General features: G+C 37.6%; 2 protein-coding genes across 3 annotated transcripts in view; both read right to left on the bottom strand.

The window, feature by feature from the left end:
* ero1b (endoplasmic reticulum oxidoreductase 1 beta) overlaps nt 1–490 on the bottom strand; it is a 26,722-nt gene extending 26,232 nt beyond the window's left edge. For both annotated transcript variants that reach the window (XM_079845143.1, XM_079845144.1), the window contains exon 1: nt 228–490. In XM_079845143.1, coding sequence (XP_079701269.1) covers nt 228–353 — 126 coding nt within the window. In that variant the 5' untranslated portion in view covers nt 354–490. The remainder of the gene's footprint in view (nt 1–227) is intronic.
* A 16,363-nt stretch (nt 491–16,853) lies between these two features.
* LOC307143512 (lysyl oxidase homolog 4-like) overlaps nt 16,854–20,000 on the bottom strand; it is a 31,796-nt gene continuing 28,649 nt past the window's right edge. The window contains exons 14-15 of the mRNA XM_079845142.1: nt 19,472–19,583; nt 16,854–17,566 (exon numbers count right to left, since the gene is read on the bottom strand). Of these exons, the coding sequence (XP_079701268.1) occupies nt 17,496–17,566; nt 19,472–19,583 (183 nt within the window). The 3' untranslated portion in view covers nt 16,854–17,495. The remainder of the gene's footprint in view (nt 17,567–19,471; nt 19,584–20,000) is intronic.

Raw genomic sequence — 20,000 nt, 5'->3', positions numbered from 1 at the left:
TCTAACACAGACAGCGCAGAATAAATACCGTAAGAGCAATTAAAGAAAGAATATACATTATTAAGCTACAATAACACGTCTAACTTTAACGGAAAACCGCAACGGCCGCGATGACGTCACACGCGCGCGCCAGCAGCAGCAGAACCTGCCAGAAAGACTGTTATTATTCTAACTCTGTGAGAATCGGAAGTATTATCGCGGATAGAGTGATTTGCGGTCTCACGTACGTGGCACAGGCAGCTCTGGTCCGGTCCGTCCGAGTCCGGCGGGGGGCTGGGGCTCTTCTGGAGCCATCCGGAGCCGGAGTCGGCGAAGAGTAAACTCAGGAGAGCCAGCAGTTCGCGGGCTAGCATCGCTGAGGGGAAACGCTCAAACTCCCGCCACTGGCACGCGCTACACGGACATCACACGCACGAGCGCTGTCGCGTTTACTGTCGGCGGAAAACACACTAAAAACGCTCAAAATCGTGGAAACTGCAGCAGTGGAACATCGACACCGAAAACGCTACACAGAGCGAGGGGCGTGTCTAAGTACGCGCGCGTGCGCGGCGATAGAAGTGCACGTGCGTGAGAGGCCGCGAGGAGGCGCTATTAAACTAACTAAAGTAAACTCATTAAACATTAAACACTCTCAACATTAACTTCAAAGAAATAAATTCATACATTAAATTGACTACAAGTAAATAAAATATTTAAATAGAATAAATAAATAATAACATTGTATTATACAAATAATTAAATTAATACATTAGGGTTAGGTAATAAATTGTTAGAAAATATTTAAATAAAATAATTTGAATAAACCAATTTGACTAAAGTAAAAAAATAAGATTAATATTGTATATAAATAAATAAATACATTAGATTAAATTACATTACATTAGAATACAAAATATATCTTTTTTAATTATAATAAAATGTTATTATTTATCTGAATGATATTGTAGACCAATTATTAGAGAATGGGGAAAAACAGAGGAAAATGTGAATCATTGCTATGATGGGCTTTGTATGACTTTATATAAAGAAATTGATAAATATAGACCCAAATGGAGCAGAAGAGGCAATAAAAAGACAAAATTAAACAACCCTATTGGAATAATGAACTGTGGCAAAATCTTCGTATGGCAGAGAAACAATATTTAAAATGCAAAGAACAGATTTTGAAAAGAGATCTATTTGTTGTATTTAAAAACCGTCAGAATAATTTTGATGAAACATTGAGATTTTATAAAAGACGATCATATAACAATCATCTTTGTGAATTTCTAGAAATGATTGGCAGAATGGATTTCGGAAAAATAGAGCGTGCATCGACCACATCTATGTTTTGTCCTCAGTGGTAAGAGCAAGACTGCAGGAAGATAAAAGTACTTTTGTTTGTTTTGTGGATCTCAAAAAAGCTTTTGATTGGATAAACAGAGACCTTTTGGAATATAAGTTAATTATGTGTGGCATTGATGGCGTTTTATATATCCATTAAAGCCCTGTACAAGGCCCCGTTAGGACAGGCTGGTTTCATACTCCATTCAGAGTGAAACAAGGAGACGTTCTCTCAACAACTCTACTCGCAATCTATGTGAAGGACTTAGCTCAAGAAATAAAAGAGCTAACTTGGGTATAGACATTGATGATCTGAATTTCAGTATATTATTGTACGCTGATGACCAGTGTTGGGGAAAGTTACTTTGAAAAGTAATGCATTACAATATTGCGGTACTCCCTTAAAAAGTTACTAATTGAGTTACTTAGTTACTTTGAAAAGTAATGCATTACAATATTGCGTTACTCCCTTAAAAAGTAACTAATTGAGTTACTTAGTTACTTTGAAAAGTAATGTATTACAATATTGCGTTATTCCCTTAAAAAGTTACTAATTGAGTTACTTAGTTACTTTGAAAAGTAATGCATGACAATATTGCCTTACTCTCTTAAAAAGTAACTAATTGAGTTACTTAGTTACTTTGAAAAGTAATGCATGACAATATTGCGTTACTCCCTTAAAAAGTAACTAATTGAGTTACTTAGTTACTTTGAAAAGTAATGCATGACAATATTGCGTTACTCCCTTAAAAAGTAACTAATTGAGTTACTTAGTTACTTTGAAAAGTAATGCATGACAATATTGCGTTACTCCCTTAAAAAGTTACTAATTGAGTTACTTAGTTACTTTGAAAAGTAATGCATTACAATATTGCGTTACTCTCTTAAAAAGTTACTAATTGAGTTACTTAGTTACTTTGAAAAGTAATGCATTACAATATTGCGTTACTCTCTTAAAAAGTAACTAATTGAGTTACTTAGTTACTTTGAAAAGTAATGCATTACAATATTGCGTTACTCCCTTAAAAAGTAACTAATTGAGTTACTTAGTTACTTTGAAAAGTAATGCATGACAATATTGCGTTACTCCCTTAAAAAGTTACTAATTGAGTTACTTAGTTACTTTGAAAAGTAATGCATTACAATATTGCGTTACTCTCTTAAAAAGTTACTAATTGAGTTACTTAGTTACTTTGAAAAGTAATGCATTACAATATTGCGTTACTCTCTTAAAAAGTAACTAATTGAGTTACTTAGTTACTTTGAAAAGTAATGCATTACAATATTGCGTTACTCCCTTAAAAAGTAACTAATTGAGTTACTTAGTTACTTTGAAAAGTAATGCATTACAATATTGCGTTACTCTCTTAAAAAGTTACTAATTGAGTTACTTAGTTACTTTGAAAAGTAATGCATTACAATATTGCGTTACTCTCTTAAAAAGTAACTAATTGAGTTACTTAGTTACTTTGAAAAGTAATGCATTACAATATTGCGTTACTCTCTTAAAAAGTAACTAATTGAGTTACTTAGTTACTTTGAAAAGTAATGCATTACAATATTGCGTTACTCTCTTAAAAAGTTACTAATTGAGTTACTTAGTTACTTTGAAAAGTAATGCATGACAATATTGCGTTACTCTCTTAAAAAGTAACTAATTGAGTTACTTAGTTACTTTGAAAAGTAATGCATGACTATTGCGTTACTCCCTTAAAAAGTAACTAATTGAGTTACTTAGTTACTTTGAAAAGTAATGCATGACAATATTGCGTTACTCTCTTAAAAAGTTACTAATTGAGTTACTTAGTTACTTTGAAAAGTAATGCATGACAATATTGCGTTACTCTCTTAAAAAGTAACTAATTGAGTTACTTAGTTACTTTGAAAAGTAATGCATGACAATATTGCGTTACTCTAGGGCTGGGCGATATGGCCTTTTATAAATACCCCGATATTTTTAGGCCATGTCACAATACGCGATATATATCTCGATATTTTGCCTTAGCCTTGAATTAAAACTTTGATGAATACAATCACACCAGTATGATGATTCTATATGTCTACATTAAAACATTCTTGTTCATACTGCATTAATATATGCTAATTTTAAACTTTCATGCGAAAAAGGGGATATCACAACTAAGTCAAAGTTAACAAAATTGTATTTATTAAACAGTGAGTGGCACAAACATACAATTGTCAACAGGAAGTGCATGTTTTGTGCAAAATTGTCAGAGACAACATTTAAAAACAAGACATTAGGGCACGCTTGTGCATGCTGTAACTCACATGGCATTTCAAAACACAAAATTAAAGTGCACTTCTTGTACATAATGCCACTACAATAATTTAAAACAAATGAAGTGCCCTTTTGTGCATGTTGTCATTAAGATGACATTTCAAAACAACACTAAATTTAAGTGCACCTGTTGTGCATAATGCCACTAGGATATTTAAAACAAATATATATAATGCGCTTTTGTGCAGGATGTCACAGGTAATTTCAAAATCAGTAAAAATAAAATTTAGCTGCATAATAGGAAATCAAATGTTGGAAAAGAAAGTGTATTTATAAAAATTACCCTACTTTTAGTTTTTTAATAAACAATCCGATGGTTTCAAACACAATACCTAAACATAAAACAATTCACAAAAGGTGAATCTGGTCCATTATGGAAAAGTTTGCAGCTTTAGTTTCTTCTGCATGAAATATGGCACAAATAAAAAGTAAAAAAATATATGGTTGTATTTCGTGCATACTATGTTGTCCCTTTGTAACAACAACCAGGGAATACCAGGTTGTTTAGAGGTTTTGTGCCAAAAACACAAGCCTATCAACGGCGTCTGGTTTGAGAGATGCTCGATGGCATGTAACTATATTACCACTAAATACCCTTTCCGATGGGGAACTGGTGGCGGGCACACACAGATATTTTTTTGCCACATTTTTCAGGTTTGGGAACATTTCCTCATGGTCGTTCCACCACTGCAATGGATTTGCTTCACTGTCAACATTAACAGACTGCAAGTAGGCAGACAACTCTTTTTCAATAAGCTCTCTCTGCGACAGTGTGGCGATAGATGTTGCTGCCGTTTTAAAACCTCTTAACTGTCACCGTCCCGCTGGTGGGACGCCTGGTGCTCTTTTTTTGATCGCCTTTTTTTCATATCATATATTTAAGTAATGATCACAAATTAGGTATCATTTGAAAGCTTACAAACTCAAAATTCACCCTGTGAAAACCGTTTTGAAATCGGACATTGTGTTGTCATGGAAACGTTACTCTAAATTATTCTAGTGGGCTCCTCCCCTAGTGGGCGCTGTCATGTTTCATATTGCAACAATTATTTTAACTACTTTATATTCAAAATCTTTTCCAATCTTGACAAAACGCATATTGTCGGAAAGGTCTGAGTCTCAAGGGTCCATATTTGGTGACTGTTTTGTGATGGAAGTAATATTTGGACAGAAATTTACAGGAAAATGCATCAAAACAACAATAAATGGAATTTGAATGACACCCGGTGGCTATTTTTGGTACAGCACCCTAAACAAAATCTCATGGGGACTTCAATTTTTGTGATATCAACTTCAAATTTGGAACACAAATTGGTTAGACATATGGCTTTGATTTTATAGTAATTTTAGAGTAAATTCTTTTTTGTAAAATATATATTTTATATGAAATAAAAAATATTTAGTACAGTATTTTCCATTTACAGTAAATTTAAACTTCCATAACTATTTAATACTTTCATATTTTGAATTGCTTTCACTTCAGCAATAATCTGCAGAATGTCGTCTTTAAAACGAGACCAAACTTTGGTCTATATTCCAAAGCATTCTTGAATTACAGCCCTTTAAGTTTGGATAGTGCATTTTCATGTGTATTCTAAAAAGGGGGGTGACAGTTAAAGGGTTAAAGAAGACAGTGTGGCGATAGATGTTGCTGCAGTTTTAAAGAAGATGCCCAGGGATTTCTTCCTTAGTGGCTCTTCTGGCTGTGATACCATTGTTGCATCTTGAGGCAGTGAAGCAGCCAACTCAGCTGTGCCCTGGTCAGTCTCATAGAGCATTGCCTCCATCTCGGTAATGGCTCTGCTCTTGATGGCATCCACCTTTTTTTCTGTGCAGTATGTTATCTTGAACCTGGGATCCACTAAGCCTGCCATGTCCAGCAGGTCGTTAGTGGAAGGATAGTGAATAAAAAATGCTCTGCTCTGGACTGGACCCCGAAAATGTTGATCGACTTGTTTTCCTGTCCAATAAATTTGTAATGGCTGCCTAGTGTCGGTTACGTTAAAAAAACAAAAAAAAACACAACACACATTGCCTGTTTCTCAAGTCCATTTAAAGTTTCATTTTTTGAACAGTTGTTTCAAATGGATTGAATCATTATTTAAAATAATCTTGGAAATTTTTGAATTGCCTAAATCATAAATGCAGCCGGGTTGAAGCCTGCACTGATGTTTTTCTTCTGTCATGGCAGCCGTCCCCTCTGCACATATATTTTTTTTCTAGAATTTGCACTCCTGTTGCTGTTTGTTACTCTGCACGAAACTTCATGCCAATATATATATAAGAAATATTGATGACTTGTGCGTTTCCAGCGCTCTTTTCACGTTCGTCCGTTATTTGACGTTGGAAAAGGAAACGTCTTTATTTTAGACATGGAAAATCGATTTTACAATCGATTCAATGAACCATCTTGCAGGCCTAGTGCGATCCTCAGGAAGAAAGCTCGTCTGAAGGCACTTGCTTTTCAACTCCCAATTGTCTATATAGTGGACCGTCAAACTGAGGTATGGCTCACATGTTCGGCTGCTCCATATGTCGGCAGTTGTTGAGAAGTGGGTCACATTTACAAGCTGACTGGCCAGCTCTTCCCTCACTTTAATGTACAACTCAGGCAGCGCTTTCTCTGCAAAATATTTGCGACCCGGCAGATTATATCTTGGGTCAAGTGTGTTGATGAGCTTTCTGAACCCGGGCTTTTCAACAACATTAACCGGGGCCATGTCTTTCGCGATGTGGTGGGTTACGGCACACGTTATCTCCTTCGGTTTTTGACTGTTTTTGTGCACACGTTATCTCCTTCGGTTTTTGACTGTTTTTGTCGTACGGCGTTGATCTGGAAATAGAAGAGGCCAGACTCAGTTGCGTGAGAGTTGCTCAGTTTGATATTGCACCGCTCTGAGATGTTGTCGTGCGGAGTTTCAAGCACTCTTCATTTTCTAGCGGGTGGGTTCTCAAATGGTGATATAAATTTGATGTACTGCTACCTTTTGAAGCGATGCTTTTGCGACAGATTTTGCATATCACCCTTGTTTGTTCAACATCTTCCTTCTTGAAACCAAACCACCGCCAGACGATGGATCCTGTGCTGTTTCTTTTTTTTATTAATTCGTCGTCCTCCATGTGTAACCGTTAGCACCTGCTGCCGCTATCTTTCTGCTGGTCGAGGGCGTATGACGTTGCATGCGCGACAGACTGACGTTTGTAACTATGTGCGTTTGTTTTGTCTCTCTGTGAGAGGGAAAGACCGCAAGTATGTAAAAGTTAATCTACAAACAATCAAAAATAAAATAAAATAAGCTTCTTAACTTAGGTTATCAAGGTGATCATTATGCTTGCGCTTCGATGCTGGACAGGAAAAGATGGGGAAAAAACAAAGGAAAAAAAAATGTCTGCGAGTTTCAGGATATAGTAATTTTCTACATCGCACGGACTACAAGCCGCGATATATTGAGTATATTCGATATATCGCCCAGCCCTACGTTACTCTCTTAAAAAGTAACTAATTGAGTTACTTAGTTACTTTGAAAAGTAATGTATTACAATATTGCGTTACTCTCTTAAAAAGTTACTAATTGAGTTACTTAGTTACTTTGAAAAGTAATGCTTGACAATATTGCGTTACTCTCTTAAAAAGTTACTAATTGAGTTACTTAGTTACTTTGAAAAGTAATGCATTACAATATTGCGTTACTCCCTTAAAAAGTTACTAATTGAGTTACTTAGTTACTTTGAAAAGTAATGCTTGACAATATTGCGTTACTCTCTTAAAAAGTTACTAATTGAGTTACTTAGTTACTTTGAAAAGTAATGTATTACAATATTGCGTTACTCCCTTAAAAAGTTACTAATTGAGTTACTTAGTTACTTTGAAAAGTAATGCATTACAATATTGCGTTACTCCCCTATAAAGTAACTAATTGAGTTACTTAGTTACTTTGAAAAGTATTGAATTACAATATTGCGTTACTCCCTTAAAAAATAACTAATTGAGTTGCTTAGTTACTTTGAAAAGTAATGCGTTACGCTACTTTTGCGTTACTTTTTCTCACCTGGGCTGGGCTTGTTTTTGTTTTTTTATAACAAAAAAGTTATATTTTTGTAAAGACCTCTTCATATCAGAATGTAAATAATGCGCCCCAGGCTGAGGTAAAGATGCAGATTCCCTCATGAACACTAGAGGGCGCAGCTCTGGAGAATGGAGAAGAGATGCAGGAGAAAGAAGGTTTACCAATAAAAACAAAAAATCTAGTAATTTTCATCATCAAAGGTCAGCAGCGAGACATTGGTCAATTAAATTTAAAGGTAGATTATGCATAAAAATAGTTGTTTTATTTAACATTTAATTTTTGGAGGTTTGTATAGTTCTCTGATTTAGCATTTGACTGATTTTCTTCATTTTGAGGAGGACAGAATCTTTATTGCGCAAGTGAGATAAATAAATGCTTACATTTAGTCTAGAACTACAATAACCATCATGTTCACACACACACACACACACACACACACACACACACACACTGGCTGCGTTCGAAACCGCATACTCATTGAGTAGGTACTCATTTTCAATAAGTACTTACTTAACGAGCTCTAAAAGAGTAGGTTCTGTATTGCCTGATCTCGTTAAGTATGAATGCGATCCGCACTTTATGCGCCATGTTGACGTTATCATGTGACCTACGACGTTATCTCAAGCGCAACGACTTGAAAGACGAGTGACAGGTTTAATTAATCGATCTATAAATATCTTAATATTGATTAAACTTGCTAATTTTGTGGTCTTGTTGAAGAAACAGCTGCCCATTTATTGTGTGATATTAACCCTACTAATCTGACCCAGTTTTATCCTTACCAAAACCCACAATCGTGATCTCTTGAATATGTTGTTCATTTCTTTATTTTATACGCAAAAAAATTCATCCACAAGCATAATTGGTCTAAATCTCCTTTATATTTTCCTTTTTCTTGTTAAATGGAACTCCTGTTTCATCCCTCAAGCTTATGAAATAACATTTTTATTGCATTATGATGAATTATTCAAAGATATCTAACCTTGTTATTGTTTTTTTTCTTTGTATATAATATATGCAAACCCATGATATTTGTTTTATCATTATGATTGTTAAAGATACAACGATATAATTATAAAATAAGAGCTATGAGTGACAGGTGCAGTGAGAGCTGAAAGCATCAGTAACTCCACAGCCTGTGCAGTTTCCCTCAGAGTCTGCACAGAGACTCTTTCAGCTGCTCGAAGATCTCACCTTTGGAGAAAACTGATGATTTTATACTCACAAAATGTAAGTATCACTATTCAAAATTAAGATTACCCCAGAATGAATTGCATTGCTAGCCCACTAAAACACTTACAATAATAATAACAAATGCTGACCAATACTTAATTATATTACTTTTTCTTTTTTACTAAAAATTATATTGTTTTAGTAAAACAAGCAAAATGCAACTTGTTGTCATATGACATAGCGATGCACGAATACACACTAGACAAATGCAGCCGATGTGAATACCAATTTTCAGTCAAGCAATGAATAAATGCATGAGTTAATAAAATATTTTATTTACTGACAACAATAGGAAACATGATTTAATGAGTAAAAGAATGAATAAAAGTAAACATCACAAATGAAAAAGTCACCAACACATGAAACAAAGTTTTATTCAAACGAATTGTTCTAACAAACTACAATCTCTGACTGCTGATGTGTCTCCAAACATCTGTGTGTCTGCTCTCCATCAGCATGACTACTGAAAACGTTTACAATTCATGCTGTCAGCATCCCATTTCTTGCCATATTTAATGTAATATTTTTACAATTACATGCTATTTGTATTGTAGCTTTATGACTTCTGTGGTGTAGTGGGCTAAACACTGAACTGATAAGCAGAAGGTTTCCTTAATCAAGGCTCAACCACAGAAGCTCTGCAGCAAACGCACAGACATCAAGAATCAGAAAAGTGCTGGAATAACTCTGTTTGAAATTAAAATAAAATACAACTTAAGATTTCAATTGATGTTTTATTCATTTCTGTAGTATACTCAAAGCCTTTGATGACAGGCTTCCTTCATCAGCCTCTCTCCAGTCTCCACCAGATAAACACACACACACACACACACACACACACACACACACACACACACACACACACACACACACACACACACACACACACACACACACACACACACACACACACACACACACACACACACACACACACACACACACACACACACACACACACACACACACGTGCTCTTCTGCCTCTGTAACATCAGACAACATTCACCTTACCTGGATCTTAAACAACACCTTGATAAAAGCATAAAAGTTTATGTGCTCAATACTACATTTAAATGTTGAGGCAGTTGCTGATGTGTTAATGTTCCTCAATTCATCAACAGTAGCCTATAATGGACAAATAAAAAAGATATCTTATGTTTAGTTACTTTATGTAGATCTATTAAAATTACTGACGTTCATGTAAAGTAAGCAGTGTTGACCACAGTGAACTCTACATTATAGCACACACACACACACACACACACACACACACACACACACACACACACACACACACACACTGCAGATGTCTATTTCATGCTGTGATGTCATCTGCAATACTTATCGAAAATGTTCCAGTCAGATGTTAAATAAACATTTAGCAAGCATTTTTATATGGTTTATGTAAATCTACTTTGGAGACGTGTGTGTGTTACTGGAGCTCATACATAATAAAAGGTGTTTTTACAGCCCAATCACATGTGGCCTCATGGGAAGGCAGGGATAGAAAAGTATCCGACGATGGGGGCTTCACAATCTGGGCGGAATCAGTAGGCCATCCGGGAACTTCTCGCATACTCTTTTATGATTACTGAGGTTTCGAACATACTTCTCCTTTCACGTACTGTTTTCTCCTACTATATAGTAGGTAAGTAGGCATATTCAAGCGCAACATCAGTATACGCACGTCCGAATCTCGCGAGAAATACTCCAAAACCCTGGTAGTTCTCGCCTACTCTTTTATGAATACTATGGATTCGGACATACTATTCTCTCGCCTACTGCTTTTTACACACTATATAGTAGGGAAGTATGCGGTCTCGAACGCAGCCACACACACACACACACACACACACACACACACACACACACACACACACACACACACACACACACACACACACACACACACACACACACACACACACACACACAGAGACACACACACACACACACACACACACACACACACACACACACACACACACACACACACAGAGACACACACACACACACACACACACACACACACGCCTCTGCATTAACTCAACATGAAGACAGGAGAGCTGTCAATCAAACTAATGTCAAAAAGTAACTCAGATATTGTGTTTTAAATGTGAAAAGTAATGCGTTACTTTACTAGTTACTTGGAAAAAAAGTAATATTACGCAACTCAAGTTACTTGTAATGCGTTTCCCCAACACTGATGATGATATTGTTTTTATTGCTGACGAGGAGGCAAAACTACAGAAGATGCTGGATATTATGTATAAATGGTGTAACAAATGGAGACTTTTCATTAATGGTGATAAAACACAAATAGTTCACTTTAGAAAGCCTTTTGTACATCAGAGTGATTATGAATTTTATTTTGGACAAACATTACTGATGTATTCTGTAACTTATAAGTATCTCGGTTTTGTTTTTCATGAAAATATGATTTTTTCAGAAGGCAGACGAGTGTTATCAGAGTCTGCTGGGTTAATAAGATGAAGGTTTGCCCTGAGCTGAGCTTTGATACATTTACTAAACTGTATGATTTAATGGTTGCATCTGTGTTGTTCTATGGGGCTTTAAAGATGCTCCAGATGGTTTAAAGTAGAGCTGGTGCTGCCCCTAGACCCTAACCCTAACCCTAACCCTAGAGGAGGACCGGTTATGTTCTGTATGTGATTCAAGTTTGGTGGAGGATGAATTTCATTTGATGTTTTATTGCCCACTGTATAACAATTTATGAATTGGTTTGTATTAGTGTTAGACCGATATATCGGGCCGATGTTTGTGATTTTTACGTGTATCTGCCGATATAAAGCTGCTGTGTTCACCGATATTTGTGATTTTTACGTGTATCGGCCGATATAAAGCTGCTGCGTTCACCGATATTTGTGATTTTTACGTGTATCGGCCGATATAAAGCTGCTGCGTTCACCGATATTTGTGATTTTTACGTGTATCGGCCGATATAAAGCTGCTGCGTTCACCGATATTTGTGATTTTTACGTGTATCGGCTGATATAAGGCTGCTGCGTTCACCGATATTTGTGATTTTTACGTGTATCGGCTGATATAAGGCTGCTGCGTTCACCGATATTTGTGATTTTTACGTGTATCTGCTGATATAAAGCTGCTGCGTTCACCGATATTTGTGATTTTTACGTGTATCGGCCGATATTTGTGATTTTTACGTGTATCGGCTGATATAAAGCTGCTGCGTTCACCGATATTTGTGATTTTTACGTATATCGGCTGATATAAGGCTGCTGTGTTCACCGATATTTGTGATTTTTACGTGTATCGGCTGATATAAAGCTGCTGCGTTCACAGATATTTGTGATTTTTATGTGTATCGGCCGATATAAGGCTGCTGCGTTCACCGATATTTGTGATTTTTACGTGTATCAGCTGATATAAGGCTGCTGTGTTCACCGATATTTGTGATTTTTACGTGTATCGGCTGATATAAAGCTGCTGCGTTCACCGATATTTGTGATTTTTACGTGTATCTGCTGATATAAGGCTGCTGCGTTCACCGATATTTGTGATTTTTACGTGTATCTGCTGATATAAAGCTGCTGCGTTCACCGATATTTGTGATTTTTACGTGTATCGGCCGATATTTGTGATTTTTACGTGTATCGGCTGATATAAAGCTGCTGCGTTCACCGATATTTGTGATTTTTACGTGTATCAGCTGATATATGGCTGCTGTGTTCACCGATATTTGTGATTTTTACGTGTATCTGCTGATATAAGGCTGCTGCGTTCACCGATATTTGTGATTTTTACGTGTATCTGCTGATATAAAGCTGCTACGTTCACCGATATTTGTGATTTTTACGTGTATCTGCTGATATAAAGCTGCTGCGTTCACCGATATTTGTGATTTTTACGTGTATCGGCCGATATTTGTGATTTTTACGTGTATCGGCTGATATAAAGCTGCTGCATTCACCGATATTTGCGATTTTTACGTGTATCGGCTGATATAAGGCTGCTGTGTTCACCGATATTTGTGATTTTTACGTGTATCTGCTGATATAAAGCTGCTGCGTTCACCGATATTTGTGATTTTTACGTGTATCGGCCGATATAAGGCTGCTGCGTTCGCCGATATTTGTGATTTTTACGTGTATCGGCTGATATAAGGCTTCTGCGTTCACCGATATTTGTGATTTTTACGTGTATCGGCCGATATAAAGCTGCTGCGTTCACCGATATTTGTGATTTTTACGTGTATCGGCCGATATAAAGCTGTTGCGTTCACCGATATTTGTGATTTTTACGTGTATCGGCCGATATAAAGCTGCTGCGTTCACCGATATTTGTGATTTTTACGTGTATCGGCCGATATAAGGCTGCTGCGTTCGCCGATATTTGTGATTTTTATGTGTATCGGCCGATATAAGGCTGCTGCGTTCACCGATATTTGTGATTTTTATGTGTATCGGCCAATATAAGGCTGCTGCGTTCACCGATATTTGTGATTTTTACGTGTATCGGCCGATATAAGACTGCTGTGTTCGCCGATATTTGTGATTTTTACGTGTATCGGCCGATATAAGGCTGCTGCGTTCACCGATATTTGTGATTTTTATGTGTATCGGCCGATATAAGGCTGCTGCGTTCACCGATATTTGTGATTTTTACGTGTATCGGCCGATATAAGACTGCTGTGTTCGCCGATATTTGTGATTTTTACGTGTATCGGCTGATATAAGACTGCTGTGTTCACCGATATTTGTGATTTTTACGTGTATCGGCTGATATAAGGCTGCTGCGTTCGCCGATATTTGTGATTTTTGCGTGTATCGGCCGATATAAGACTGCTGTGTTCACCGATATTTGTGATTTTTACGTGTATCGGCCGATATAAGGCTGCTGCGTTCACCGATATTTGTGATTTTTACGTGTATCGGCCGATATAAGACTGCTGTGTTCGCCGATATTTGTGATTTTTACGTGTATCGGCCGATATAAGACTGCTGTGTTTGCCGATATTTGTGATTTTTACGTGTATCGGCCGATATAAGGCAGCTGCGTTCACCGATATTTGTGATTTTTACGTGTATTGGCCGATATAAGACTGCTGTGTTTGCCGATATTTGTGATTTTTACGTGTATCGGCCGATATAAGGCTGCTGCGTTCACCGATATTTGTGATTTTTACGTGTATTGGCCAATATAAGGCTGCTGCGTTCACCGATATTTGTGATTTTTACGTGTATCGGCCGATATAAGGCTGCTGCGTTCACCGATATTTGTGATTTTTACGTGTATCGGCCGATATAAGGCTGCTGCGTTCACCGATATTTGTGATTTTTACGTGTATCGGCCGATATAAGGCTGCTGCGTTCACCGATATTTGTGATTTTTACGTGTATCGGCCGATATAAGGCTGCTGCTTTCACCGATATTTGTGATTTTTATGTGTATCGGCCGATATAAGGCTGCTGCGTTCACCGATATTTGTGATTTTTACGTGTATCGGCCGATATAAGGCAGCTGCGTTCACCGATATTTGTGATTTTTACGTGTATTGGCCGATATAAGACTGCTGTGTTTGCCGATATTTGTGATTTTTACGTGTATCGGCCGATATAAGGCTGCTGCGTTCACCGATATTTGTGATTTTTACGTGTATTGGCCAATATAAGGCTGCTGCGTTCACCGATATTTGTGATTTTTACGTGTATCGGCCGATATAAGGCTGCTGCGTTCACCGATATTTGTGATTTTTACGTGTATCGGCCGATATAAGGCTGCTGCGTTCACCGATATTTGTGATTTTTACGTGTATCGGCCGATATAAGGCTGCTGCGTTCACCGATATTTGTGATTTTTACGTGTATCGGCCGATATAAGGCTGCTGCTTTCACCGATATTTGTGATTTTTATGTGTATCGGCCGATATAAGGCTGCTGCGTTCACCGATATTTGTGATTTTTACGTGTATCGGCCGATATAAGGCTGCTGCTTTCACCGATATTTGTGATTTTTATGTGTATCGGCCGATATAAGGCTGCTGCGTTCACCGATATTTGTGATTTTTACGTGTATCGGCCGATATAAGGCAGCTGCGTTCACCGATATTTGTGATTTTTACGTGTATTGGCCGATATAAGACTGCTGTGTTTGCCGATATTTGTGATTTTTACGTGTATCGGCCGATATAAGGCTGCTGCGTTCACCGATATTTGTGATTTTTACGTGTATTGGCCAATATAAGGCTGCTGCGTTCACCGATATTTGTGATTTTTACGTGTATCGGCCGATATAAGGCTGCTGCGTTCACCGATATTTGTGATTTTTACGTGTATCGGCCGATATAAGGCTGCTGCGTTCACCGATATTTGTGATTTTTACGTGTATCGGCCGATATAAGGCTGCTGCGTTCACCGATATTTGTGATTTTTACGTGTATCGGCCGATATAAGGCTGCTGCTTTCACCGATATTTGTGATTTTTATGTGTATCGGCCGATATAAGGCTGCTGCGTTCACCGATATTTGTGATTTTTACGTGTATTGGCCGATATAAGACTGCTGCGTTCACCGATATTTTTCCCCTGCATTATTTCCAGACAGGCGTCCACAGGGCAGCTCTCACCGTCTTCAAACTCTCTCGCTCTCCCTCGCGCATATTAATCAAAATCAGCTGAGAATTGACGATGGTAAAAGGTGGAAAGACTGAAGTTTCACGTGGAGCATTGAGAGATTTTTAAAATTGTTATCATCCTGATCATTGTGTCATTTTTATGATGTAAATTTTATGATGTAAATTTTTTTTTTAAATAAAATGTTATTTAGTTTGATTGTTTTACTTTAATCACATTGGTTTGTTTACATACAATTATTATTATTTATTTTAAATATTTAAAATCAATTTATTTTAATCTGATGTTTGTATTTATTATGTATTTATTTAAATAAATGCATACTAAATAAATACATTAGATTAAATTGATTAAAAAATATTTAAATAAATAATAAAAGATCATTTTATTTAAATAAATCAGTTTGATTGTAAATATTAAAATAAATAGCTATTTATTAAAATAAAATAATTAAAATATTATGCTAAAATAAATTTTTATTCAAATAAATAAAACTTGATTTAAAATATGAAAAGCAGTGTAAAATGTAAAAATTAAAATTAAAATAAGAATAAACTAATAGAAACCAAACATTTCACCCATTTAATATTCATTTTTCACAGTATAGGTGCAAATGTACGGCTGTCGTGTAAATGTCTTTATGAATGAATGAAGCGATTCAGATTCAGATTCAGATCCAGATTCAGATTCAGATCCAGACCCAGATTTAGATTCAGATTCAGATCCAGATTTAGATTCAGATTTAGATTTAGATTCAGATTCAGATTCAGATCCAGATTTAGATTCAGATTCAGATCCAGATCCAGATTTAGATTCAGATTGAGATCCAGATTTAGATTCAGATTCAGATTCAGATCCAGATCCAGATCCAGATCCAGATTTAGATTCAGATCCAGATTTGGATTCAGATTCAGATTCAGATTCAGATTCAGACTCAGATTTAGATTCAGATTCAGATTCAGATTCAGATCCAGATTTAGATTTAGATTCAGATTCAGATTCAGATCCAGATCCAGATTTAGATTTAGATTTAGATTTAGATTCAGATTCAGATTCAGATTCAGATTCAGATCCAGATTCAGATCCAGATCCAGATTTGGATTCAGATTCAGATCCAGATTCAGAACCAGATTTAGATTCAGATTCAGATCCAGATCCAGATCCAGATCCAGATCCAGATCCAGATTTAGATTTAGATTCAGATTCAGATTCAGATTCAGATTCAGATTCAGATCCAGATCCAGATTCAGATTCAGATCCAGATCCAGATCCAGATCATGTTCATGTCTAGAATGATAATAACCCGATGAGATGTATTAGCATGTTGGACACACAGTTGAAGTCCGTCATTCTTTATTATCATCAAACTCCGGTACATACAGTATGAAATATCAGATTTCTTGTGTTAAACATGAGAAGTTCATTTTTCAAGTATTGAAGCACCGTCTGTAAAACTGGCCTGACCGACGGTTTCTCCTCACAGAGAGAGTGTTTGACCGCCAGAGACACACACACACACACACACACCAGAATCCATGACCAAACATTTCATGACACTGACCATCTGAGCCAGTCATAATCATAATCATAATAGTATTAAAGACTAAATGAGCCACTCAAATCAGCACCAGTGGCACGAGAAACAACCGCAGAAGATTGAGAAGATCTTTACATCATCAATAATTATGACCAAACTTCTTTAATGAGCAGAAACTGGGAGTATGGATCAGTTTCCGGATGTTTGAACATTTCTCCTCGTCTGAATGTCGAGCGGGTGATGAAGCTCAAACACACACTCTTCTGAAACGTCTTCTGATTCAATACTGGCCGAAGAAATGAACACGCGACTGAGTGACCTGTGAACGCCCCTGCTGTCAATCACACACTAGCCCCACCCACTCCCTGTCAATCACTCAGACTCCGCCCCCGAGGCGTCAGTCCTGTGGCCCCTCGGGCTTCATCAGAGGAAGTTGTTTGAAATCTGGCGCTGGTGTTCAAACAGGTCCTCTACCTCGGCACTGTACGCATCACCTGAGAGACAGGAAACAGAAATACTGTGACATCAACCCTCCAATGGAAACCACTGAATAAAACATTTAAAAACGCATAAAAAAACGTGACAATGAGGGAATATTGTGTTATTAGGGGCCAAGCACCGATTCCTTGGCTCATGGCGATTCGATTGCACCGCCATTTTGAATTTTCCAAAAAACCTACTTTTGCTCCAATTTGCATGAAAATTTAACCAGATCATCTTCAGACCATGCTGACAAAAAAACCTGCAAATCAAGTTTATTCGTCAAATCGTTTTCGATAAACGCGTAGACAAATTTTACGTAGCGGTTGCGAAAATACACATAAGGCTATATCTCCGCAACGCTTTATCATATTCAAACCAAACTTGGTACATGTCATCACAAGCATGACCTGAGGCGACATGCAGCGTTTCGGCACAGCGCCACCTACTGGTCCGGAGATACAAAAAAGTCGTCTGATATACAATTTTACCATATCGGCCATTTTGGCTGTCTGCCATTTTGGCTGTCGGCCATTTTGAATTATGTGCTAAAATGCTGTATTTTATGAACTCATGAACGGATTGTTACGAAACTCGGTATGGGTCATCAGCTCGATGCCCTGAAGGAGCCTGAGAAGTTTCGAAACAGCGCCACCTAGTGGATAATTTGGGTGAGATTGACTTATTTTCATGGGAGGAACTTTTTTTGTCTGCTGAATCCTTGCCGAGTCCAGCGATACCAGACTTGCCAGATTTCGGCGTATGGTTTGTGCAGCGTTGTAATTTAGCGCATAAAAAACATTAGCTGATATCTTCAAAACCGCTAGTCCGATCGAAACGAAACCAGCGTCAGAAGTTCAGAAACACAGATCGATAGCTAAACGCTAATGCCCAAATGTCAAAATATTGATAGTAAGGGGGAGTAACATCCAATCAAAGTCAGGTGTCAGTCATTGTTTACGTGTTTTTTCATATAAATGTCTATAACTCCAAGACGAAATGAGATATTTTCACCACAATTGACACACACATGTATGGGCTCACTCAGAGGACACATAAAAAAATGGTAGGATTGAGCCACTTGGCGGCGCTATAATAGAACAAAACATGAAATTCCCATTGACTACAATGCAGTGTTATGATATAAAATGCTATACTTTACAAATTAATTGGTGTATCATTGGTGAAAATTGGTATGTGCCATCAGCAACATGCCTCTAAGCTACTTAAAAGGTTTCAAAACAGCACCGCCATGTGGTCCATACTTATAATGAAAAAAGGCCTCTTGAGGCTATATCTCTGCTTTGATATATTGACATGTGTCATTGTTCCCTTATTCTGACCACATCACATCAATTTAGTAAATGTGCCACCTATTGGTTGAAAGTGATAAATCATTATTATTGACTGTATTTAATAGGTCTTTAATGGCTCATTTTTGCAGTAGGTCTGAGACTCCCAGCCAAGCTGGCATGTCTTGTCTTCTTCTTTGCGCTTGGCCCTGATAATGGCTGCTTGCAGATATATTTATGATTATTACTGTAATAATTACGGTACAGACAGTCAGAGACAGAAACACCACAGTATGGCAGCTGAATAAAACTATTTAAAAGATAATTGGGACTTTTTATCTCAAAATTCAGATTTTTTTTCAGAATTATAGTCAACTATAAAAAGTTGCAACCCTGCTAGAAATCTGATGTTCCCAGAACGTCCTGAGACGGTCAGCATGTGGAGTTCTTTAAAGCGTTGGGGACGTTATTTGGCGGACCTTCAGGGAACATTCAGGACATTCTGGGAACGTTTAGGGGACCATATTTTATGTGGAGATTTGATGTTTCCAGAATATTCTCTTCCCCTAGTTCCCTACATTCTGTGGAGACTGTGATTCTGCTGTGTGAATATTATGGGATGCTCACCCGCGTGGCAGCCGTACAGATACACACGCCCTCCGTCGTAGCGGCACCGGCAGCGCATCACGTTATTCTGGAAGTCGGACTCGGCCATATCCAGAGACGGGTTAACCTCCACCTGCAGCACAGACAGCCGGTCAGAACCAGTCTCCATCATCACAGAGACACACTTCACCATCACACACACTTCACCATCACACACACTTCACCATCACACACACTTCACCATCACACACACTTCACCATCACACACACGGCCTCATAAACACACACTTCACCATCACGCACACTTCACCATCACACACACTTCACCATCACACACACTTCACCATCACACACACGGCCTCATAAACACACACTTCACCATCACACACACGGCCTCATGAACACACACTTCACCATCACACACACGGCCTCATAAACACACACTTCACCATCACACACACGGCCTCATGAACACACACTTCACCATCACACACACAGCCTCATGAACACACACTTCACCATCACACACACGGCCTCATAAACACACACT

Source organism: Gobio gobio (assembly GCF_949357685.1).
Source record: "Gobio gobio genome assembly, chromosome: 19".
Lineage (NCBI taxonomy): Eukaryota > Metazoa > Chordata > Actinopteri > Cypriniformes > Gobionidae > Gobio > Gobio gobio.
Note: the sequence above shows the minus strand (reverse complement) of the source record. Positions and strands in the feature narration are given on the sequence as shown.